The sequence below is a fragment of the Penicillium robsamsonii genome, assembly GCF_028829455.1.
Source record: "Penicillium robsamsonii strain IBT 29466 chromosome Unknown utg000001l_segment0_segment0, whole genome shotgun sequence".
NCBI lineage: Eukaryota > Fungi > Ascomycota > Eurotiomycetes > Eurotiales > Aspergillaceae > Penicillium > Penicillium robsamsonii.
In genome coordinates this window covers 6,983,844-7,007,845 of record NW_026643219.1, presented here as the reverse complement: position 1 = coordinate 7,007,845, position 24,002 = coordinate 6,983,844, and the positions used below count along the sequence as shown (strand labels likewise).

The 24,002-nt window shown below is 49.4% G+C and overlaps 7 protein-coding genes across 7 annotated transcripts; 2 read left to right on the top strand and 5 right to left on the bottom strand.

Moving 5' to 3' along the window:
• Window positions 1-339: 339 nt before the first annotated feature.
• N7447_002708 (uncharacterized protein) lies at window positions 340-4,527 on the top strand (the record flags this gene model as incomplete). Its single annotated transcript, XM_057226983.1, has 2 exons — window positions 340-384; window positions 520-4,527. 2 exons carry the CDS (start codon window positions 340-342, stop codon window positions 4,525-4,527), a joined length of 4,053 nt encoding a protein of 1,350 aa, XP_057090999.1.
• Window positions 4,528-5,646: 1,119 nt separating this feature from the next.
• Window positions 5,647-6,035, bottom strand: N7447_002707 (uncharacterized protein; the record flags this gene model as incomplete). Its single annotated transcript, XM_057226982.1, is given in 2 exon segments — window positions 5,647-6,000; window positions 6,018-6,035. 2 exon segments carry the CDS (start codon window positions 6,033-6,035, stop codon window positions 5,647-5,649), a joined length of 372 nt encoding a protein of 123 aa, XP_057090998.1.
• A 3,869-nt stretch (window positions 6,036-9,904) lies between these two features.
• N7447_002706 (uncharacterized protein) lies at window positions 9,905-10,605 on the bottom strand (the record flags this gene model as incomplete). The annotated part of the gene is given in 2 exon segments (XM_057226981.1): window positions 9,905-10,069; window positions 10,087-10,605. The coding sequence occupies 2 exon segments, from the start codon at window positions 10,603-10,605 to the stop codon at window positions 9,905-9,907; spliced, it is 684 nt and encodes a 227-aa protein (XP_057090997.1).
• Window positions 10,606-10,607: 2 nt separating this feature from the next.
• Window positions 10,608-12,071, bottom strand: N7447_002705 (copper acquisition factor BIM1-like domain-containing protein; the record flags this gene model as incomplete). The annotated part of the gene is made up of 4 exons (XM_057226980.1): window positions 10,608-10,788; window positions 11,218-11,420; window positions 11,478-11,791; window positions 11,855-12,071. The coding sequence occupies 4 exons, from the start codon at window positions 12,069-12,071 to the stop codon at window positions 10,608-10,610; spliced, it is 915 nt and encodes a 304-aa protein (XP_057090996.1).
• A 716-nt stretch (window positions 12,072-12,787) lies between these two features.
• N7447_002704 (SRR1 family protein) lies at window positions 12,788-13,839 on the top strand (the record flags this gene model as incomplete). The annotated part of the gene is made up of 2 exons (XM_057226979.1): window positions 12,788-13,316; window positions 13,481-13,839. 2 exons carry the CDS (start codon window positions 12,788-12,790, stop codon window positions 13,837-13,839), a joined length of 888 nt encoding a protein of 295 aa, XP_057090995.1.
• Window positions 13,840-14,711: 872 nt separating this feature from the next.
• bgt3 (uncharacterized protein) lies at window positions 14,712-16,636 on the bottom strand (the record flags this gene model as incomplete). The annotated part of the gene is made up of 2 exons (XM_057226978.1): window positions 14,712-14,859; window positions 14,916-16,636. 2 exons carry the CDS (start codon window positions 16,634-16,636, stop codon window positions 14,712-14,714), a joined length of 1,869 nt encoding a protein of 622 aa, XP_057090994.1.
• Window positions 16,637-17,311: 675 nt separating this feature from the next.
• N7447_002702 (uncharacterized protein) lies at window positions 17,312-21,241 on the bottom strand (the record flags this gene model as incomplete). Its single annotated transcript, XM_057226977.1, has 5 exons — window positions 17,312-17,490; window positions 17,634-18,203; window positions 18,782-19,858; window positions 19,995-20,262; window positions 21,170-21,241. The coding sequence occupies 5 exons, from the start codon at window positions 21,239-21,241 to the stop codon at window positions 17,312-17,314; spliced, it is 2,166 nt and encodes a 721-aa protein (XP_057090993.1).
• Between the last annotated feature and the right edge of the window lie 2,761 nt (window positions 21,242-24,002).

Genomic DNA, 24,002 nt, shown 5'->3' with positions numbered 1-24,002 from the left:
AAAAGTCATGACGTTCGTCTCGATCTCGGATCTGCCTGGATCTGCCTAGACCTGCTTTAATCTTTTTTTTCCTTTCTCCTTGCTTTTCGAAAGCTCTACCTCTCTCGCTTCGTATATCATTGTTTCTGACTCTTAACTTGGTCGATCCTCCCGAGTTGTTCTCCCTCGGCTTCTCAGCTTCCCAGGTCCCACATCTTCTTATAGCTACCCATCGCATCATCAGGAGATCCACATTCCCTTCATCCACTTCAATCTCGGATCCCGGCGCTGCACCAAGCAGTGTCCGGCCATCCCGTCTTTGGCCCGTTCTAGTCCCTAAAAGGTCCGAGACTCTGAACAATGGTCTTCGGCCGTCGCAAGAGAAGTGCTTCTGTCCATCACCAGGTATGTTCCATGCGTAGAATACCAAGGATAGCAGGCTTCCCTATCTGCAAATGAGTCCTGCAGGACTTGATGCAATCCAACGGGTAGCTGCAACCTATGCATGAAAATGAAACTGATAGGTCCCCTTCCTACTAGCCACTCTCCTCACCCGCCGCGCAGTCCGCGCAGTCCGCCGCCAGCCATGCTTTCCTAAAATCCCAACCCTCCACAGCCAGCTTGTCCGCAGCGGCAGCAGCAGCAGCGCTCCGCAAATCCACATCCACCCCGATCCCCATCGAAAATGTTCAGACAAAACGCATGGTCCAGCGGCGCAACTCGACCCAGTCGCAGATTAACCCCCTTGGCGGTCGCCGCTCGGCCAGCGTGGGTGGGACGCTGCGCCGCTCCAGTAGCAATAGTTCGATGAGCGCACGCACCTTTCGCGACCAGTCCCCTAATCGCCCGGCTACAAGCTCCGGGCCCGTCAGGCCCGCCCCTGTACCCGTCGATGTGCCACCGTTACCTACTCTCCCGACCCAGTTTACGCCGCGGAAGCTGCCGAGCCGACGTGCGCTGAGTATGGGGCCGTCGATGCGTTCGCCTCCATCGTCTCCGCCGCGCGCTGGAGCGAGGGGCATGGATCGGGAATATGGGCGAGGGTCCCCCATTCAGCTAGCTACGCATCAACGTGTGACTAGTCTCGGGACTGTTCCAGAATTGGAACGATCAGCGAGTCGAAATTCAGTGAATTTCTCGTACCCTCTGGGCTCGCGGCCTACCTCGCCGATCGCGATGTTTGAGAATAATCCGATGAGCCTCCACGATGCTATTCAAGAATCGATTGCTGAGGTATCTGACAAACAGCCAATGGGGAAGCCTAGGGCACAGCCCTCTGGCAGTCTAGAGGAAATCCCCATTGTGAACAAATCTGGTCCTTTGACCGGCACCGCAGTCACTGCAGCCCAAGCGAGTGGCATTTCAAAGGACATCCCGAGTGCGAATGGTCGGACTGGAAACGTGCAAAATTCGCTTATAGAGGCCGATCCTCTAGACCAATATACCGGTAACGCAGTGCCTGTTGTGACCAACGTGGAAAGTGAACACCCATCCTCCCGATCTCTTCCTGCGCAGTGGCCATCCACCGTTCGAGAAGAAGTAGAGCCCCAAGATGTCGGCACGAATGTGGAAGATATCCCCATGCGGCAAGGGAGAGATCGAGTGACGAGCGCATCACCAACTGCTGATCACGTAGAGGCAATGCCAGTGCCATCGTCGCCCTCGACGGAACTGCAAATAGGGCGGCAGCCACACCGTCAGTCGAGCAGCCCAGGTCGAACTGCTCGTTTCTCCAGGCTGCTCTCCGTGGCTGGAGCCGGTGATCAAGTTCACCAGCCTCCGCCCAGATCAGTATCTCCTGTCAAATCGGCCTTGAAACACCCAAGAGGGACCTCTTTATCGCCTAATAGGAAGCTTGAGGCAACCGGTCGAGTTCTACCACCGAGCGAGTTATCAGATGGTACCTCGGTGGCTTCAGACGAAGGATCCCGGGTTGATACCAAGAAGAAGTCCGTCAAGGTCAGTTTTGATGATGAGGCTGAGGTTGTCAATGCAGCAGCCAGCCCTCCTACCTCGCCGGAAGAATATATGCCTGATTCACCACCCGGCGATAAAGGCAAGTCTCGTATGAGTTGGCTTGGTGTTGGCAAGAAGAAGTCGCCCGCGGAGTTTGCGAGCGACGATGACTGGGATGTAGTCATGAAACCCCGACAAGTCCTTCCATCTTTCGGTAGCATTCGAGGGAGCCGAGGCGGCGCTCTTAAGAGGTCGCCAATCCCGCAGTTCAGTGATAATGAGTCCAGCTCTTCGACTGAATCTGATGTGGTGCCAAGGCCGGGTATATCGCTGTCGGGTGACCACGCTGTCGAAGGTTTGCCCCCTAAGACGCGTCAAGATGAACACTTCCACTCAGGCGATTTGAGCGCTCTGGAGCAATTGTCTGTCAATGGCACTTTGCATACTTTACATTCAGATACCAGCCCAGGGGCTAAACGGGCGGCCGGATTCACCAACGACGTCACTGAGAAACAGCCATTTTCCAGCGTGGGCTCAGAACTATATGTGCCTGCTATTGCTGTCGAGCCTGCTACGCCCCCAGCAGACGAAACCAAGCAAAGTTTCGACATGAAGAGAGCTAGCATAGACCAATATATGATTCCGGGAGGATCCCCGCCCTCCAGCTCAGACCGCAGTCGAACCGAGACTGCGAAGACTAGCACCCAGGCCATGGCGAGCGCTGTTCCAAAGCTGGATGACTTGGAGGCAGAAGAGTCATCTGGTGATAGCATCTACAGCGACGCAGCGGAAGACATTGACGGTGATGGGTTTGGATCCATCAATGCTATTGTTGATCATCGGTCAGCCCCTAGATCGGCACCTATTGAGGAGACTGCGAGCGAATCGCGGGACGCAACGCCGAGGCCTATTGATAGAGCCGCCATCGTGGATAGTCAGTCACAAGATGTGACTGATCAACCACTTGAAGATTCGCGCTGCATGACACCGACTCAAGACTTGGTCAACCGCATGGTAGAGGAATCCCCTGCCTCTTCGGTTGGCCATGGACTTAGTTCTGCACACCCACCAGTGCCAGTCCCGCTGCAAACTCGCGACGCGACTCCTCAGAATGGCAGCATCCAAGCACAGCCCACCGCGCGAACCCGTCCCATGTCGGTGGATGTGAATGGCACGTCTCGTATGCGTGACCCTCGGTGGTCGCGCAACGATGATTCTGTACGAGGTGGCAAGACCAAACCGCGTCCATTGTCTCTTGGTCCAGTTTATCACAATATAGGAGGCCAGCCAGGTGTTCCTGGCAGTCTTCGCCGGCAAATGTCGAATGGAAGTGATTCTGCAAGCAGCTTCAAGCGCTCTTCTCCGCGTGGAGATCCCCACTCCTTGCGACGAACGATGAGAGCCGGTGCTGCTGGTACTAACGACCGAGTGCAAGCTCCAATGGAACGCAACGAATCTCCCCTTGGACATCATCCTCTTTCATCTGGCTCCTCGAATGGGACAATGCGTAAGACTCTCCGAGGACCCGCAGGAGGTGAGCGATATTCGTTCTTTTCGACGAACAAAAAGGCACCGCCAAGAACGAAGTTTACCAAGGCGCCCCCTAGATCGGCGCGTACAACTCGGTTCGCAAATTCAGATGGCGAGGACGAACCCCGACCCCAGGTCTTCACTAGTCGATTTGCAGATTCCAGCGACGAAGAGCCTGTAAGCAACAAGTTACGCCCTGTCCGCGGCATCCCCCGTCGCCAAGGTGCCGACGACGGTGACTCGACAGAGTTGGAGGATAGTTCGGAAGAGAGCGCCCGGCAGCAAGCACAGCCAGTGCTTGCATCCCAGCCGATGACCACTTCACCCGGATCCTACGGAAAGAACGCACCAAGTATGTCTGGAATGGCAGCCGTGGCCAAACAACGTGGCATGTCGCAGAGAGACTTGGAGGAGTTCATCATGGCGCCTCCCCGTGGTCGGAAGCAAGGACTTCTCACCCGGCTAGGCATCAAGAAACCCAAGAACTCGGATAATAGAGCTCGCGAAGCTGACGTCGAAGGACCCTCGCGGAGAGATATCCCCCTAGATCGGTCGCCTCTGGAACGCGATCAATTACGCAGCGAGAGCATGGTAAATGGAAACCGCGGCATCACCACAACCACAGTGTCTGCTGGGAATCCCGAGCCGACTCGCCCATCCAGGCTGGTGAAGAGAAACTCTAAACGCCAATCGACAGGACCAAACCCTTGGCCGCTCCACCCCGTTGCGAAGGAAGAAGAGCCTCCACAGCCAGTCGCGGAACAGCCAAACAGCGCCCCGTCGCCTCTTCTTCAAATGCAGGAGCCCGTGCCACCAACAGAGGGTGCAGGCGCAGCACACAATGAGAGCGCCTTTGTCAATGGGAATGGCGCTCACAGTGCATCTCCGATTGCGAAGGAGCCCGAAGTACCCCGCAACGAACCAGATCTGAACAATGAGAGCACTTCTGAATACACGAACCCCGATGATCATGGGCCTTCGGCGCGCGACGTCGTGATCGCTGGTTCTGGACGAAAGAAACGATTTCCTCTTCTTCGGAAGGCATTCCGTCTGCACAATTGATCATGCCGCACATCTGAACTGGCTTCATTTGAGCTTTATTTGAGTCAGTTGATTGAACGGAGACCCATGTTTCACGTTTCACGTTTCAGTTCAAATTCTTTTTAATTCCCTTCTTTCTTTTCTCTTTCTCCAATCACCCTTTTCTACAAGGCAAGACCTGTGGCCTACGATGGCTACCGTTGTCTTTCCTTCAAAAATCGATTCCATCTTCGACGATATCTAATCTCTAATGACTGGTATACGCGCCCTTTGGTTTGCTTGTTCTGGCCCACCTTCTCTTGCTTTCTGTTTTTATTTTGGCTGTGGCCTGTATTCCATTTTTCTCGCTCTGTTTGGGAAGAACTCTCTTCTTCTTCTTCTTTCCTTTCATTCCTTTTATCTTCCGGTGTGGCCCATTGGAGTTGTTCGCTTCCATGATACCCTCGTTCTTCCTTCCCACCCTGTATTATTGTCGTTCTTTTATATCTCAACCCCGATCCCTTATAAAGGCTGGGTGAGTTCTAAAACGAGATGGTGTGTCGTTTTGGCCGTTCTCAGACTTGTTTTTATTTTCATAGATTTGGTCACCAAAAACACAATATGATCCGCCCGAAGACTTCTACTATATTTTGTAATTTAAGTCAGTAAATGTTGCGTTAGAAATAACAAGCCTACTGTGCTGGTCTTGCTCGAGGCTATATTGTTTTTCTCTATTTGATGGCATATTATAGACATGTAGGTTATGATTCTAGTTGGATACGATCGACTATATACCCACCGTGTTCTCATTCATTTGCCAAACCTGAATCTCCACGATAATCAAAGTTTATTGTTTTGGAATAGATAATGAAAAAGGCACCTATAGTAAAATATTTCTGACTACTATTCATAAGGTTATAATAATCCCGCCCTCCCTGTATCGAACAGGTCTTCATTATCACGAGACGCCATACATTCTTGTAGTTCATACTGGCCCTTTGATAATGCATCTCGAATAGCACGTTGGTGCCTTCTGAATTGGACAGTACCCGCCTCCATTCCTGCCAACGAATTAAATTGGAACTGGCGGTGTTCATATTTCATCTGTTCAGCAAATGATGGCTGTTTTAGGGCGGTTACATATTCGTAAAGATAGGAGATTTAGCAGGCCAAGTGAAGCAGTAACATAGCATCGTCACTGGGCCAGTCTAGCCAGCTCTCAACCAGTGCATCAAGGAAGCCCGGTAGTGGTGGAATATGACGGTTCTCGTCTAATGACACCGCTACCAACGGCGTATCGTCAGAAGGCGGGTCGGGTATCAGAGGAAACTTCCACTCTTCAGCGGGAAGAAGAACAATTATTGTCTGGCTGGTTGGTGCAACAAGAGGCTTTTGTAGGAGCTCCACCTTCGCATTCCTGGTTTTGCGTGGACCTTGCGAATCAATAACCCATCCAGCCTTAATGAGCAATTCAGCTGCCTTGTCAAGGTTCGAGACAAGCAGATAGAGATTGAACTTGAATGTGGGAACACCATAATAGTGAAGAGCATCTTCAAACCAGATGACGTAGGGGACTTGGTGGTCCGGTAACACTTGACATCACTCCGCCAATGAGATTTGAGCAGAGTAGAAGTTGTCACTGGTATGAGTGTTCTGTTAGCGGATGTTTGGGGCGTCCTACAGTCCAACCTATATTTTCCATCGTAGAGTGATAAGCCTGACATGACTACTCTGTGTTATTATTATCATTTCTAGTGGCACTTCTATGACTAAGACGGATTGAAGAATAGATAAAATGAAGAGCCATATTGTAGCAGGAAAAGCCAAAAGAGGAAGAATTACGTCCATCCTAGTAAGCTAAGGCTTTTAAAATCAAAGCACAGGAACTGACGTGTCAGAGAGCTCTAATTCCCTGTGAAACAGCCTATAAGTTGTTAGTATGGGTATTGGAATTTCAAACCTGAATCAGGTACAACAAACGATTCTGCAGGTCATAGCCAGCTCAAATCCAAGAATGCTGGCCACTGCGCTTTCGGATAAAAGGTTTAACGAAGTCTTTGCTCACGTTTGGAACCTCGGAAGAGTTTGGAAGGTGATCGGGGTTTCAGCGCAGTACCCAAGAAGGAACATAATATCCTGAGCATCAGTTCTCTTCCTAGCTTCACTGGCCCGACTGAGGATAGATCCGCATTTTTCATTCAGAGGGAGTACCGGCTCTAGGAGGTTCAGGTTTCCAACCGTGAGAATTTCGGTCGTTAGCAGAAGACGCGAGGATCTCGATCTCCACGGGTTCGGCAACCCTATACCATGTATAATGGGGGTTGTAAGCAGCATCTCACCCTTCTCACGCAGAGTCGGGCGACTATAAGGGGGCTTTCACCTACTTCCTAACGTATTCGGTAAGCGAGCTGGCCATGTAAGCCAGCTGGCCACCTCACCTAAAATTGTCCGTGAATTAGCAATTAATTAATTCAACCACCCACCATGCCACCAATTCGCTCCCGATCCTCTAGCAATTCAGCAGAGCAAGAGGGTAGGATCTTATTAGCTATTCAGGCTTTTCAAAAGCAAGAAATTTCATCAATTCGTGAAGTGGCCCGGCTATTTAACGTACCCCGTTCCACCCTTACTACGCGCCTTAATGGTGTCAGAAACCGCGCGAATTCTCGCGTAAATTCGCAGAAATTGACAGAAACCGAGGAGGAATCTCTTCAAAAATGGATTCTTTCTATGGATTCTCGTGGATCTGCCCCCCGGCCTTCTACTGTACGAGAAATGGCAAATCTTTTACTTCAACAACGTGGAACCACCCCGGTTATTTCGGTCGGCGAAAAATGGGTTTATAACTTCGTGAAACGACACCCTCTCCTCTCCTCCCAATTCTCGAGACGTTATAATTATGAACGTGCGAAATGTGAAGACCCAAAAATCATTCAAGGGTGGTTCGATCTTGTTCAAAAAACAATCCTTCAATTTGGAATCGACCCCGATGACGTTTATAACTTCGACGAGACTGGTTTCGCGATGGGGTTAATCGCTACAGCGAAGGTGGTCACGAGGAGTGGTCTCCCTGGTCGGCGCTCGCTTTTACAGCCTGGAAATCGTGAATGGGTGACTGTTATTGAGTGTACGAATGCTTCGGGGTGGGCCCTCCCTCCGTGTGTGATTTTTAAAGGCAAAGTCTTCCTCGAATCTTGGTTTGACGGCCTTCCGGATGACTGGCGATTTGAAGTTAGTCCGAACGGTTGGACCTCTGATGAAATTGGAGTTCGCTGGCTCGAAAAGCTCTTTATTCCGACGACTTCTTCGCGTACGAAGGGGGGGTATCGACTTTTAATACTCGACGGACATGGAAGCCATTTAACCCCGAAATTCGATGAGATTTGTGAGCAAAATAAGGTGATACCGATCTGTATGCCTCCTCACTCCTCTCACCTTTTACAGCCTCTCGATATCGGTTGTTTTGCGGTGTTAAAACGATCATACGGTCGGCTGGTTGAGATAAAAATGAGAAATGGAATCAACCATATCGATAAACTTGACTTCCTCGAAGCATACCCCCTCGCACGAACTGAAGCTTTTAAATCGGAGACTATTAAAAATAGCTTCAGAGCAGCTGGTTTAGTACCTTTTGCACCTAATCAAGTGATCTCGAAGCTAAATATTCGTCTTCGAACACCGACCCCCCTCCAAGCCGGGGGAGTGAATCAAGCCGGAATTTTACACCAAAAACACCAGCTACAGAGAAAGAACTACGTCGACAGGCTTCGTCAATCAAAGCTTTACTTCGTACAAGATCTCGAAGTCCGCCTAGCCCGTCAGGTCGTGCATTAAACCAACTTGTGAAAGGCTTCCGTCTTACAATGCAAGGCGCTATCTTACTCGCTAAAGAAAATAAGGAATTACGTGCCGAAAACGAGAAGAAGAAGCAAAAGCGGACCCGATCTTCAAGGCAGATAGATCACGAAGGAGATCTTATAGTCCAGGAAGTTCGTGAGCTACGTTCAGAGCCATTTGAGGCCCAAGTAGCGCGTATTAATGCCTATCGTGAGCAGGTTTCAGAGGGTTTACGGCCAGCTACACGGGCCGGGCGAGCGTGTGGAATATGTAGACTACCGGGGCATAGAAGAGAAACATGTCCAGATAGATAAATCAATTTAATTGAATTAATTTAATGGTGTTTTGGTTGAGATAAATATAGTTGAATTTAATGGGTTGGGTGAGGTGGCCAGCTGGCTTACATGGCCAGCTCGCTTACCGAATACGTTACCTGCCTGATTACTAGACGCATATAAGCCAAACACCCTGCGGCCAATTCTTACTGTACTTTCCGCACGCCTAGCACCAAAACAGCAAAATAGTTCAGGATGAGAGCAAGAGAGGGGTCTGATGCTGCACGCACGGCTACCGTGAGACGAAGGGTGGAAAGCACGACGCCCATATCAGTGCCGGTGGATGGTACGCTTGAAAGAGTGTCAAAAACGAACAGTTTCTACCTCCAGCTCATCATATTACCGTGTACATATATATAATAGCATTTATAGCGAATTAGTTGCCAGATATAGTCCCCCACTCAAAGGTAATTGCGCGTGAGTTACTAAAAAGTAGATAGGTGATGGGCAACGTAGGGAATAAGTTTCAGTACATTATATGTTAAACACACTCGTGACCTACCATTTGACAATATAATTAAATAATATGGATCCACATGAAATAAGGCCGCTTGGCCTAATGGTTAGGGCATCCGACTCCTATTTAATAGTGTTATCGGGAGATTGTGAGTTCGAATCTCATAGTGGTCGCTTTTTTTGCTCCTGAAACCTATTGTGAACAGACTGATTGGCTATGGGGTTATATTTTTTCATAGAATAAATGAGTAAACCCCTTCGAGGTGAAGAATAAATAATCAATCATAGAACACATAATATACTCCAAATTAAGAAAGTTAGGATATGCGTCGGTCCTAACCGGGAAGGTCGGGACAGTCAACAAACGCCACCAGAATAGTTCTTTTGCATGGGAAAACACATGTCACAGATTCAACTTCCAGGATATGAGAAATTTGTCATTACGGGAATACCATCCATTAAGGAGAGATGATACAGGCCTGAACGACGACCATGTACAAGAAGGGCAGGTGCCATGTTGAAGACGAGTGACATTTGACGAAAGAACTTCTCCCAGTTTTCTCTCTCGCTCTCTGCTATGTCATTTTGTAAAACCATACAATGCCTCGGGTCTCTGGGGGACAGTCGCCTTATAACTCATACAAATGACTATATACAATCTGATATTTGAAATGGTATAGATTATTGATTGTAGGGCATATTAGCCTCTTTCTTGATGTCCCGTCAACTGTCTTTGTAGCTGTATCTAATACAAATCTCTTTTGATGTCCCAGTCAATCTCATGGCCCATATCATGGCTCCTGATCTTGTTGAACATGATCCAACGGGTGCTCCCAGCTACCACTCACCAGCCCAAGTAAGGCGGCGTTCCTGATTCGATGGTCAGAACTCCCACCAAGCTTGAAAGCCTCCTGAATTTGAGCCTTTTGTTTAGGGTCTAGCTTGAAACCCCGAGCCTTCTCAAAACATGAACATTCCACTGTGCAATGACCAATCGAAAGGTTTCGTCCAGTGCGATTAGAACAGCATCCGCAGTCGCGTGCACAGCATCCTCCCCTTCAGCACAATCTACGAAAACCACACTATGCATATACCACCTCGGATATGAGCGCCAAAAATCGATTCCTCGAGTCAAAGACCCATCAACAAACGAACGTCTAATCTTCCACCATTCCCGCTCCAACATCCAATGTTGTTTTGAAAGATCCGAATTCTCACTTTGTAACCGCAGAATGCGAGTTGATATATCATGAGTAGTAGGTATCTCGAGTAGTTCCTGTATATCCTCTCCCAGGGCTATTTCGCGTTGAGTATTCTCTCGGAGTTCGAGTTCCGTCTGTAACGGCGCCCTCATATCAGCAGGATTTGACTTGTGATATAGCTTAAGCCAGACATCCAATCGGTATCTTTGAAGTGAGGCGATATCTCCGGACATTTCGAGGTCAAGCTCCTCTAGGAATTGCTCCCCAGACAAACGCACGAGCGCACCCATCTTCAATATTTCGAGATGCTGAAGTCAAAGAAAACCGAGCTTAGATGGGATGAATCAACAAACTTGATTTTGGTCGAGGTGAGTGGTGCTTCAAGTGGGTTGTTTTCGATGAGTATACCATTGTTTGAGTGAATTTCGCGAGAGTCCATGGGTGATGAGCTCAGGTCGGGTAATCTCCGAATCCTAAAAGGAATCGGAATTGGCACCGGTGCAAAATACCATCTGATACAAACTTGGGATTGCGATATCGCCATATGGCTGAGCAATAAGACACATCCATCGGTCCAATGGTGTTGGAAGTTGCATGATACACGAGTAGAACCCCAAAACAATGGGGGCCTGCCGAGGCTGAAATTTACTCAACAAGACCGTCAACAAATTGGACTGGTATATTCGTTCAGTAGCACTATAGAAATAAAACCCAAACACTAGTCAACGCCAGAAAAACCCAAAACGTCAATTATAGTCCATTTCAGAAGGACATTGACATGCAGTATCATCAGCACTGATTTTGAAGCGTCACCAATTAATGAAAACCAGGGGTATGGCGCAAAGGAAAGACAAAAGCAAGGCGCGCGCAAATGCAATCAAGAAAGCACGACATATATCTACATGTACACGCCGAGTGCGACAGCCAGCAACAGCGGAACGACAGCCGCAGCCGACAGTCTCGGCTGTAGCATGGCCGCACCCGAACCAATGGAGCTGGTGGTGTACATGTACTCGAATTTGAGGGATGACGAATTGAAGCAATTATCGCGAGTGACTGCCTCCACAGATCCATCGCCATCTTCTGCGAACTCAATATCCACGCACTAGAGACAAGTCAGTATCTTGATTGCCAGGTCGGAAATAAGAGGGCCGGAACATACATTGTATAGCGAAGCGCCGTGCTTGGCGACTTCGACCACCTGAATTGTGGCATAGTCGCCCGGGCTGACGGTCACATTGGGCGGCAGAGGCACCTGTGGGAGACACACGGTACCGGGGTAAGGGTTGTTGGTGGGGCCGACGAGCTGGAACGGCGGGACGACTGGGTGGCTCATGTTTTCGGGGACTTCGCCGAAGCCGAGATTGACATAGATCAGGGCAGTGCCGTGGCCAGGGAACCAGCCCGGCTGGAAGGCGAGAGCACCACCGCTAACGGGCCACTTGGTTCGGTTGGTCGATCTGCCCATGCCACCACCTATAAAAAAAAAAAGGATTTGAGTCAGTGATTGATATCCAAAGACGAGCACATAGTTCTTACAAGGATAAATCCACTGCATTCCGTATGGGTAGATTAATGAGCCATTTTTCGCATCGTAGGCAACACCAAGACCATCAGCTTGTGCAATGGTGCCGTTGGTGTGGAGGTTGTTTCCTCGATAACCGGGGTAAGTGATGACGGTGTGAGCGTGCGCCAGCCCCAAGCATAGCAGAAGTAGGACAGAAGCCCATCGTGATATAGATTGTGTGAAGCTCATGGTGAGATGCGACGATGACAATTTTCAAGAGCTGAATAGGAAAATGCTATTCCTGTCGCTGAGCCAAACTCCGGCTCAATTTCTCCGATCGCAGGATAAGCGAAGCCGGTAGGAGAGGCTGAGCACTGTTAATGGCAAAATTGGCACCAAAATCAGAGAAGCTCCAAGACCAAGACTAAGCCATGATTTTCGAGGGCTCCATGGTCCTTTTGAGGGGTACCGGCCATTCCCTGGGGGCGGACGAGTCAGAACCCAGGAAGGCAGATGTGACCGAGACTGCAGGGTGAGGCATCTGTGACTGGCTCCGAATCGTGATGAAAAGCAGGGGTGGGCTAGGATCATCACAGCCCGCTGCAAGTGCTATCACCTAAAGGGGTGATACTGCATGATGATTTGCTGAGCGACCAGCGGTGGAAGCGCCGAGGGGGGACACTAAAAACGTTGGAAAGAACTTGGGCGCTTACAGAACCTGATCAATGAACTTTTTTCCTGCAAACCATTGCACACTAGTCCGCTCAAATATGTATCACTATGTTGTATATCACCTTGGAGTGTTATGTGTATAGTTAATCCGTTTCCTCTCCCCTTACCTAAGCCCATTAGACTCCCGCCAAGCATTTCCCCCGCATCTCCAAAAAAAAAAAAAGCTTCACCAATATAAATCCAAGACCTACAATAATTCTTTATATACTATCATAATTATACATATATAAAATATGCCCCACACATCCCACACCTCTCGCCCAAAACGACAAACCCAAAAACGAATCCAAGTGACCGACGACGACGGCTGGACCCATGTCGCGAGCGGCGGCAACGTGCGGCGTGTAATGCGCACACGCCCGAGAGATACAACTGCAAAGGAACCTGAAGGGATATCCTCTGACCAGCCCGAACCCACATTGACCCCTGCAGAGGCACCGGGTCGACTCACGCTCTCCGAGCTGCAGGCGCAGTTCCAGACTCATCGTGAGAGGTGGGAGAGCTCGGAGAGCTGCACTAGGTTGGCGGGCGCTTTGGATGAACGGCTGAGGAAGGCGCAGGAACAAACTTCTTCTGATGCTGCTTCTGCCGCTTCAACCCAATTGACGGAGGGTAATCCTTCGGCCCCCTGCCTTGTCGACGCTATTGTCTGTATTGGGCTTGGGAGCCCGAGTGGGTTCTTGCGTGATGGATGGGTTGATCGACGCGCTGTGTCTCTTTATCAGCTTGCCGCGCTGGCGACTATTAAGGATCAAGTTGCTTGTTCGTTTCCCGATCTTTTTGGATTTAGTTTTCGTTTGGTTTCGTTTTTGGATATATTCTTTTCGGCCATGTCTTGGATCGACTTATGGTCTTCTTTATTTCGACCATCGCTATCGCATACCCATTATATCTTATCCCACGCTAATCACACACCTGCATCATAGCCACAACTTCCTCCAACCTCAAAGTCTACGCCCAAGACCCTGTGTTCAACACACTAGACGAATCCCTGCTCGCAGCCCTGAATATAACTGTCATCAAGCACCCAGAGGCCTTCTCGCACATCACGACAAACACAATGCTCTTCTGCCCCGGCGCAGAACGCAAACACCTTGAGTTGTTGTTGCCGTCGAAGCCGTGGCTGTTGTTCGGTGGTCCGCTTGAGCATGCGGACGCTGGTGGTGTACTGCAAGGCTATGTGGATGGCGCGGGGTCGTATCGCTTGCCGGTGTTCGAAGCACTTGAGCATGCTTTTTGGAATATGAGGCTCTATTGGACCGAGGAGGTCGTGGGCGAGGAGTGATATCTATATAAAAGCTTGTGGGATTTTGGGGTTTGGTTTATTAGAGATGCATGGGGTAATAGATCATAGACTAGGTATGCATGGGATTGGAGTTGGTATAATGCTTGAGATCGAGTCAAATATCATGATGTTTTCATAGACCTTCCAAGTTCCCAATCACAGGTGCCTTCCTATTTGGGAACTTTGTCACCTTCCCCCATTGCCTTCAGCCACTGAAAAAATATAAATATCTTCCCCCTCCCAATTTCGCTCTTCCTTTTTCTTTCCTCGGCTCCCACTTCCATTGCTGTTTTGTTCTTATGTGTTGTACTATAACATTGAAGGACTTGTTTGAGGGTAACCAAATTATACATAGTAATGAAAGAAGTGAATATTACAATGCTTATACGTATTCCAAAACTTGATAAGTTGACCTATTATATACATGGAGGCCGAGCATAGGTAGTATAGCTATGGAAGGCAAAACACAAAAACGATCCCTGTGAATATCCCATGAGACAAATTTCCACCGCAAAAACAAGTATTGAAGACCCTCGTAAATATAGCTAAAGGAATGAAACCAAAGATATACAAGGTATAATCAAGCCTAGCCCGAAAACTGGCAGCAATGGATAGAGACTGCAAGTAAAAAAGGACATGGAAGATGATAGACCGCCAGGCAAGGAACCCCCAGATATTGAATGAAATGGAAGAAACTTAAATAAACCCGAGGAAAGGTATGAAGATGAGTAAAACCTTCAGGGGTTCCGGTATCAGAATGACAAACGCCAGTGCAGAGAAAGCAATAAAGACTAACACGATACTTATGCACATAAAAGAAAATTTCATGATCATGATCCCATAAAAGAGCCACGGCCGTATCTGACAGCATATCAAGAGGCAGTCTTGCCACCGCAATCTGGGATCTTGAGACCCTTCTTGAGTTTGCGTCCGGCATCCATCAGACCCCATTTGTCCTCCCATTCCTCTTTCCCAGGCGTGTTGAACTGGATTTTCCATGGTTCGTCGAAAGCCTCGAACCTGTAAACTGTTAGTAATCTGAATAGATCGAGGCGGTTGATGGATAAATGACATACCAGAAATAATCCGTTCCATTTTCCAACGCCGGACAAATCCAGTCAGCCATGAAAAGGTTCAGGTTGTCGATACTGGCGACAGAACCAGGCGTGTCGTCGTCGCAGACCTCGCTATCACCGCAGTCCTTGCCACCTCCACTAGGCCATCCGACTTCTGAGATGATCTGCTTCTTGTTCGTGCCCTCAGTCAAGGAGACGTCATGGGTATCCCAGAAATTCCATGTCCAGGCAGCAGCGTCGGTGACATTGACACCGGCGAAGAAGGGATGGACGTTGGACATGACGACATCCACTTCGTCCACTAGCTCCGAATTCCAGTTATCACCGAGGTCCGAGGTGGCAATCAATAGGTCATCCAGGTTGCGCTTCTTGACCTCTTTCGTGACATCTTTGATGTACGAGATTAGGGTTGTCTGGGCAGTCGCCTTGTCTTTGCCGGCGCGGAAGAGGGCTTCGTTGCCAACAATGACACCCTTGTAGATGGATGTGTCCTTGGAGTCATCCAGGAGTTTGTAGAGGTGCTTGATCTGTCGTTCGGTAGTGGTGGTGTTGGTGTCAATCCATACGCCGAGCCAAAGTTTGATATCCTTCAGCTCGAGACGATCGATCGCATGAAGAACCATCTCAGTCTGATTGCAGTCGGTACCGTAAAGACGCACTGTGTTGGTCAACTGAGACAGAACAGCCATGTCACGAGTGACGTTATTCTGCGACGGAGGCCACTTCACACAGTCGGGGTATTGCACGCCCCACGGCGTGTAGTCCATTCCAGGGAAGACCTTGTGGAGATCCTTGTTGCCCATCAGGGCCTTGATCTCGGAGGAATCTTTGTCGAGGTCGCCATTGGTCTTCGCATCACCCGTAGCAGTTCCTTCTTCGGCAGTCTTGGACTTGTCCTCCTTATGCCGGCTTCCAATCGTACCACCCACCGCACCACCGACGATCGCACCCACAATTACAAACGCAAGAACAAGACCGACAATCCAGCCCATCTTCTTGCGCCCCTCGGTTCCATTACCTGCAGATCTCCCCGACGCCCCCTTACCGCCACCCTCCAACCCACCGCCGGGAACCGAGTTATACGCGACATCAACGTTCTTCTCGCGACCAAGGAATCCTTTTAGAAGACCACCGCCAGCTGCGCCAGCAGCTGCGCCAGCTGCAGCAGGTGTCGCTCGATTGCGTGGAGGACCAAAGTCCTCATCTCCATCGTCGGCGATGTCGTCGGGATTAATATTCGACATCTCACCATTACTGTATGCCGTGGAGTGTCGCTGGTACGGCCCATCAGTGAGACCCGAATACGGCGCGGGGTATTGGTATGTGCTGTGCGCAGGATCACTCAGATGTACCGACGATTGACTGGGAGTCTGCATGGCTGGCGAGGCAACCGGGCCGCCCCTCGCCATATTCAAAGCGTGAGCGTGTTCGGGACGAAAGGAGTCGGCGCTGGTATAGCTGGTATACCCTGCTGAGGGCACGTAGGGTGTGTCTGAGCCGGTTGTGTTATAATCGCGCTCGGCCGGGCCGGTGTATCCGTCGTTTATGCCTCGAGATGCGTCGATGCCGCTCTGGCGACTGTGTGTATTTGCGATTCCTAGAGCGATTCCGCTAATTCCGCCGCCCGGTGAGCTGGGGCCAAGGTTATCGACGCCTGGTGTAATGGTTTGATTCTCGCGAGTTCCGTGGGTGTAACGATAGGCTGGGTGTGAGACATCCATTTCTATGTCATTTGACATTTGAGAGTTTCAGGTGTCCGGTGCCAAGTGGACCGGACTTTTGAATAATAAAAGTTGAAAGAGTACCCGCGAACGGAGAAAAATGCAGGGAAAGTGCCAAGGCCCAATTCAAACTGAATGCAGTCAAAACTGAGACAAAGAAAATTGGATTCGAATCCTGGCACAAGTACATTCAATTACGGGTAAATATGGCGTGGCCGGGACAACGGGGCTAATAAACCAGCGCTAAACCGAATTCAAGCAACTCCAGGATACCGTGAACGTGGTCAACATTCCACCCTTTTTCCAGGGCTTCCAGGGTCCATGGCCCACCCTTGCTATTTTTATCTGGCCATGTGGTCAACTGTCAACTGTCAAGATTGCTATACATCTCATTCAACGTTAAAAAAGTCGTGGTATCATCTCCTTATCCTAAATCATATCCAATCATATCCAATCATGTCCAATCATATCCTCCATATCCTCCATATCCTCCATATCCTCCATATCCTCCATATCCTCCATATCCTCCAATTTCCTCCTATTTTTAGAATTTTTGTTTTTCTTCCGCAAACCGTCAAACGCCCTTGCATACCTCAACCGCAAACGATATAAAACCCCCCACAAAAACTAAAAAGAAAATTAAATACCAGAAAAGAATCTAGCCTCAGCCTGAATTCAACCTTCAACCTCCTCCGCACTCCGCTGCGCAGCATTCTCAGAACCAGAGTCTAGACGACGCCCGCGCTCTAGAAAGCGTCGCTTGCCACGACGAGTATCAAAATGATCGGGGATATCATCTGCATCCTGGCCCGCAGAGAGCATACTGCTTCGCATTTTATCGCGATAGGCATCCACTATTTGAAAACGGTTAGCGGGGTCTCTTGTTATGTCTCAGCCACAGTCAGATCATCCATGGGCACGTGTTGATGAGTTCGGGAGAACAGCGTAGATCAACCACAAAAGTGGATTAAATAGTAGAAAAGCAAGAAACACTTACAAGAACGCTGTAAAAATAACATCCGTCCCGCAAACACGCGGCTCTGGCTCCAGCTCATACGGTAGCCGAGGTCATTAAGCATCAACTCCTTGTGATGTTTTCTGCGGGAGATCTTCGGCACGTCGATTTCAGTGTCAGCGTCGAGTGACGGCGCAGGCACAGTCGTGCGGCCGATAGTCGATGCTTCCGGATCGTCCGCCTGCTCGGTGTCATCACGGAAGAAGCGCTTAGCGGGGACAACACGGTTCTCGTCGCGCATCTGGATGGGGAAGTAGGTACGCGGATAGACGGAATTTGACTCGCGGTAGGAGTCTGGGATCTCGTCCATATTCACCTTGTCGAGGACGACCTTGACGCGGACGCGACATCCACGCTGTGGGTCGTCAACTAGGATGAATTTGCGGCGTTTGCCGGCCGGGAGATGACTGAAGAGGTCGTCGTTTGTTGGACCTTGTTCTTCGATCTCGTGGTCAGTGGAGTCCATGCGGGCGGAGGTTGCGATTGTGTGGCGGCTTAGTGAGGTGAGACTGTTGTCGCGAAGGAGGGGGGGGCATAGAGGGACCGCTGGCGCTGCCGCCTGGGGTTAGGGTTGTTGGCGCGTCATGGAAGATGTGGGCGGGGCGGAGATCAGGGATTGAGGGTTGAGGGAGGCGTGCGTCCATAGTCCGGTGACCCGGGTAGTCTGTGCCTATAGGTAGGGGCGCAAGAATTAGCCTACGCTGTACAACTGCATGTTCGACATGTCGGGGAAAGGAGGTTCGGTTCCAAAGAAAGAAGCGTCAAAGCACAAAAAGCGCGGTATGAAATGGTAAAAGGGCGACAAAACAGTGAAGTCGAACAGGGTATGAAATAGAACAGAAGATAAGAACAGGACCAGGTAGGGATACAAGAGAATACACATCTCATACAACCATTGACACATCCTCATACACACATACACAGACAGACCGGACTGGGCAAAATACAAAAGTCCCACATATACACATACACACAAGACATAGATCCGATCCAACAAAAAAAAAAAAAAAGACCCAAGGAGAAAATCCATGAGTGATCCCGCCGCTCTTTGCAAAAGAAAAGAAAAAAAAAAGGAAAAAAGGAAAACTTTGACGGAAAGCACAAAGCACATCACATGTGGTGAAACATACCGCTAACTTCCTCATTAGGACTACCATCAGGTTGATGATGATGATGCATCTGCGGTGGGCCCATCGACATGGGACCTAAATTTGGGCGGGGAACAGGAGCTGGCATAGCACTCATGCCTGGACCAGGTGGACCACCTGGGCCAACAGGGCCTTGCTGCGCCATATGGGAAGACCGAGCGGGGACCGACTGTCTTCGGTTAATCTTAGCCATACGACGGACACGTCTGCTGCGCAATCTCGGGTCCTGATTGCTGTTGCGCCAACTATCGACGGCACGCTGGATCAATCCACGCTTGCCCCTCAGAGCAGGATTCAACTCAGCAAGTGCCCAGCCGACGGCATTGCATTCTGTTTCGTAAACCAGCCTGTTCCCGCGATATTGGTCCTTACTGCAACAGGCCCGCGGGTACACGCAGTTCTCCGTTTTGAATTCTTGCGTGAGTGTGTCCACGATGACGGATTCCACGTCACATCGGATAGTGTACTCCATTTTCACCCGATCTCGGGAATATTCAAAGGCGATCCACTGCACGCCGTTACTGTCTTGTCGCACGACTAGCGGGGTAGTGGCTGGGATGGGCCCTGGTGCCGCGCTAGAGGTGGTGCCCCCTAGTGGTGGGCTTGCATGGGGGTTGTTGGTAGACATTGTGTGGCTGGTAGTTGCCGCGAGAGGGGGGTTCAGCATTGTTTGCTGTGGAGTGGTGGGGTGCTGGGAGGAATCGAGTTTCATGATGGGACTGCTAGACATGCCAGACGTAGGGAGGTGGGGTGATTGGTGTGGTGGCACCTGGGATGGGGCTTTCTGAGGGGGCATCATCAATGGCTGTGATGTGAGAGGATGCTGCTGGGAAGAATGGTGGGCCCCATATGGCGAGGGTTGAACCGGGTTCATGGGCGAGTATGGAGGGTAGCCAAACATCTGCGGTGGCATCTGTGGTGACTGGGAGTACATGTTGCGGCCATGTTGTTCATGCGGTTGAGAAGCTACCGAGGCTGGTGAGCTTGATTGGGGAGTGTGGTAAATAGACGGATAAGGTCTCTGCATTTGAGCGGTAGATGCCATGAGGTCAGGTGGCCCTAATCCTTGAGGGTTAGTTGATGTCTTCGATAAGAATGAAATGGCCAAAAGCATCAAGAAACCCAAGCACTAGTGCGTCACTTCTCAATGCCAATGACTTCACACCAACTGCTTAAACGAAGGAATCCGGCTTACCACTAGAGGGGTACTGTGTCGACGCTGAGGTCGTTGTATATGAAGAATGGGTGGTGTAGTAGGGTGATTCCTGAGGTGGCGGTCCGTAGGGATTATGATGGTGCAGGGCTCCGTTTCCTAATGGGTGGGATGGAGGGTAGGTGGTAGGAGTAATAGAAAGAGAGGGCTGAACAGGTGAGGCAGGGCCTTGCTTCTGTGCTAGATTTGATCGAGGCTGTATTGCCTGAGAGTGTTGAGGACCGGGACGACCAGAGTTGCCGTGTCGAAGCTGTAACAAAAACACACATCAGTGACTCGGACTTGGATGGCCAGCCCCGAAAGATTGCCAGAAAGATACGATAAACAGGTTTCGAGTCAGAAAATTCACGGTGCTACAAGCCGAGAACGTGGACATAGGAAATAAAGAAAAGGAATTTGTAAACACAGCCAGTAGGTGTCCGGAGTGACATCGGCGTATGACCTCTCCGGCCTAGTGTGGGAATTTCAATCTTGCAGGTATGCAGAATCTCATCATAGAGGTGGGGAGTTGGATTGGGCCATAGATGGTAATCCTCGAACAGGGATTGCCTTAGGGTGCGCAACGAATGGGTCAGGGTATAACCGGGATGGTCCGTCCAGGACTAAAGAATAGCATGGATCTGTGTAGCGTTGGTGTGTCCTTGATATCGCGAATGGGGGTTTTTGTTTTGTTTTTCTTCCGAAAGGACAAAGCACTCCAAAGCTGGATGTAGATGGCAGTCCCTTGCCGCTACACGGACTTTAGGCATTGGTTTCTGCTCTCAATTGAACCCGTTTTCCTTGTATGGCCGAAGTGAGGCTCTTAAGTCGGAGCAGGGCTATGGTGGGTCCGGAAGCGATGCATACAAATTGGATTGAGCTCCAAAAGTCACCCGCCAAATCGTTGGGTTCACTCAGCATGAGTTGCCCGTCTTCTGGGATATTGACTCTGCTCATCCGGCACCAGTTGGTTGAAGAGTCGAAAGAGGGAATCCAAAGGCGTGATAGATCAAGTGTCGAGAAGAGGCTCCACTGGACATAGAGCTCCCCGGTAACCACATATTGAAACCAAGAAAGATAGGAATGATATTGAAGTAGGAAACATCTCTATAAGGTAGACGGGAACTCGAAAGGAAAAGAAAAAAAAGATAAGGTACGCAATGTGAAATGATACTCACGGGATCATCAATAGAATCTTCCTTGTACTTCGTCGCTGGAGGACCAAGGTCGGGCTGTACCATGCCGGTCATGAACGACCTTTCTCACGGCCCAAGACAGAATCTTGCAGAACTTGGAAAGAGTACAAAATTGAGAAAGAAAGGGACTGGGATGGGGTTGCTTTTGGGAGAAAGAGAAGGTAAAAAAAAAAAAAAAAAAGGTAAGGTGAAACCACGAGGGCGATCCCGAACTGAGGCTAAAGAGTAGCTGCGCGACACACTATGTGACTGGGGTTCAGGGGGCCGTGTCAATGTGAAGGCAAGTGGAGGGTCCAGGGTCGTTTATTTAGCTGCACCCTTCATTCTTATTTTATTTCGGAGGCAACCCTCGAGCTAGAGTAAGTTCTTAAAAGAGAAAATATCGAGAATAATACATAAAGAATAAAAGAGAGAAAGAAAAAAGCCAAAAAAAAAGAAAAATATAAATCTGAAAAAACAAAAAAAAAACAAAAAGCCCAATATGGAATAAATAATAAAAGCCTACAAAGTGTATCAGGATCTTGTAACTAGCGGGAAAGTGGTGTAATAATGGCCAGGATGGACGCAGGAGATTAACTCGAGTCCGGTAAACATCCGAGCTTGAAAATTAAATGTGTCATCTAGCCGAGAGGAAACGCTTGGGGATGATGTGCAGACAAAGAGTGGTGGGGATGTGCTACGGCATATCCAGTGGAGAGAGAATGGGATTTGCAACGGCGTGGTCTTCTCGGATCCGGTGGAGTGATCGTGATACGTTTGTATGAAAGTGTAAAAGAAAATAACGAGGATTTTCAAGCATCGTGATTGCGTAGTTCAATGTCAATGCTCCATGGGAAATATAAAGAAAGGGGGGAGGGAAAAGCCCTCACACCTGTATAGAAAATCGACTATATTGTACTTTTACACTGTACGGATTACGGGAAATCCGGTTGCTCATGATGTTAAAGATCGAATAACCAATGATCCACAAAGTCTAGAATACTTGGCTCATGACGATTGGCGTGTGGACCTCGGGACTCGAGGCTTTAAAAAGAGAGCTAGTTGACGTTGTCCTCGGATCGTGCACAGGTCAGTTTCAGGTACGGCTTGGGCTGAGAATTTCTCGTCGGAGTATATCGAAGATCGGCGGAATAATACTTGAAAGGAGGAAATGGAATAAAAAGAGGAATTTCCTTTTGATAGGTAAGTTACACCGATCTTCTTTCCACGGCCCAATTGTCTAGGAAATCCAGAATAAACTCGAAACAGCCTAACGGCGCCCATCATTCTTTGACCGGTCTGCGTTCGTGGGACCCGTGTAACTCTGTCCCAGGTCGATCCCGCGAACCAGTACTCCATATGTTGCATAGATGCTTGACACCTTGGAGGGGAAAAAAAAAAGACCCCGATACATGCGTATAATACCCTACGCACGATCGAGTCCCCCTCTTGGACGCTAACGCTAGAAGAGGATTCCGTAATAATAGCCAATCGACTTGAGATTCACTCAAGGATGCGGGCCTTCCACCCGGGTTCGCTCTATCCCGGAACTATTTTAGTGGCATCTTAGTCAATCTTGGCATCATCTTTCATCCACTGTGGTTCGATAGAAAGAGAAGGGAAAAGAAAAAGAAAAGAGAGATGCAAGCCCCAACCTCCCCTCTCATTCTCCGGCTTCTGACACCAGCCGATGCATAACACTTGAATCCTTTTACAAGCATTTTGCCCCTGTGTGAAATGGCAGGCTAAATTGGCTAAACACCCGTTTCTGCCTGGAATTTAATTAATTTTTATATACTCGGTTACCCTTGTCGCACCCTTCTTTGGGGGTGGAGACATCCCGGCACGGAGGTAATAACCGTCCATAGAACAGTAAGTTTGATATAGAGGTTTTATTACCTTCCAAGGTTGTGTTCTCGTATAGCTGTGGGTAATCGGTTGAGGCTCTCTCATATGTAAAATCTACAAAAATCTCTGTAACTTGGTCAACAAGAATGGGAAAGCATGTCGATTGTTGCGCAGTGACTTTGCATGAAGGCGAAATTTCGGGCGTACAGGAGTCCAACTTCGGAGGTTTAGACCATGCACAAAAAATCAAACAAAACAAATATATATATATATATAAACTGCACTCTTTTGGGAGTACTTCCAGAAGCAGGCTAGTCCCTAGATCGTCCATTCAGCTACACATCAAAGACACGGAAAAGGTAGGGTTAGAATGGACCAATGACTTTCTGCCCAATGGATCATCAAATATGGGGGATGCGAGTGTTCGAGGCACCCAACTCAAGACTCAGCCCTGAAGGTTGGAGCTAAAACCAAAGTGCACGGTTGTTCCCCCCCCCTTTTTTTTGTTTCTTTCTTTCTTGCTGCCATTTCCACGGAGGACTACCATTGGTGTAAGTCCATGATCGATGATCCCGCGGTCTTCCGTCACGTTAAGCCGTACCCGCAGTCCCACATAATTTGTAGTCTCTTTGTAGTCTCCAAGCTTCATGGAAAAAAAAAAAGTATGATAGCGTGACCCACAGGGTCCATGCGGACTCCGATATGGCATGTTAGATCTGTCAAACACCTGTCCTTTTTTTTTGATAATCTCTCATATCCTAATCCCAACCAATGCTGAGAGTCAAGTCCTGGATTGTTACACAGTGTCGCTGCAAAATGGCTGGAGCTAACCGGGGACGCCCTCGGGGACGAACCAGAGGGAGACCCCTGGGCGGATCACCGACAATCCTGGCCCCCTTTTTTGCTTTAAATTGTGCCACTACCGCCCCGGATCGACTGGGGACTTGAGCCCAGAGCATCAAGTCTTTGGGCTATTTGCCGGCCACTT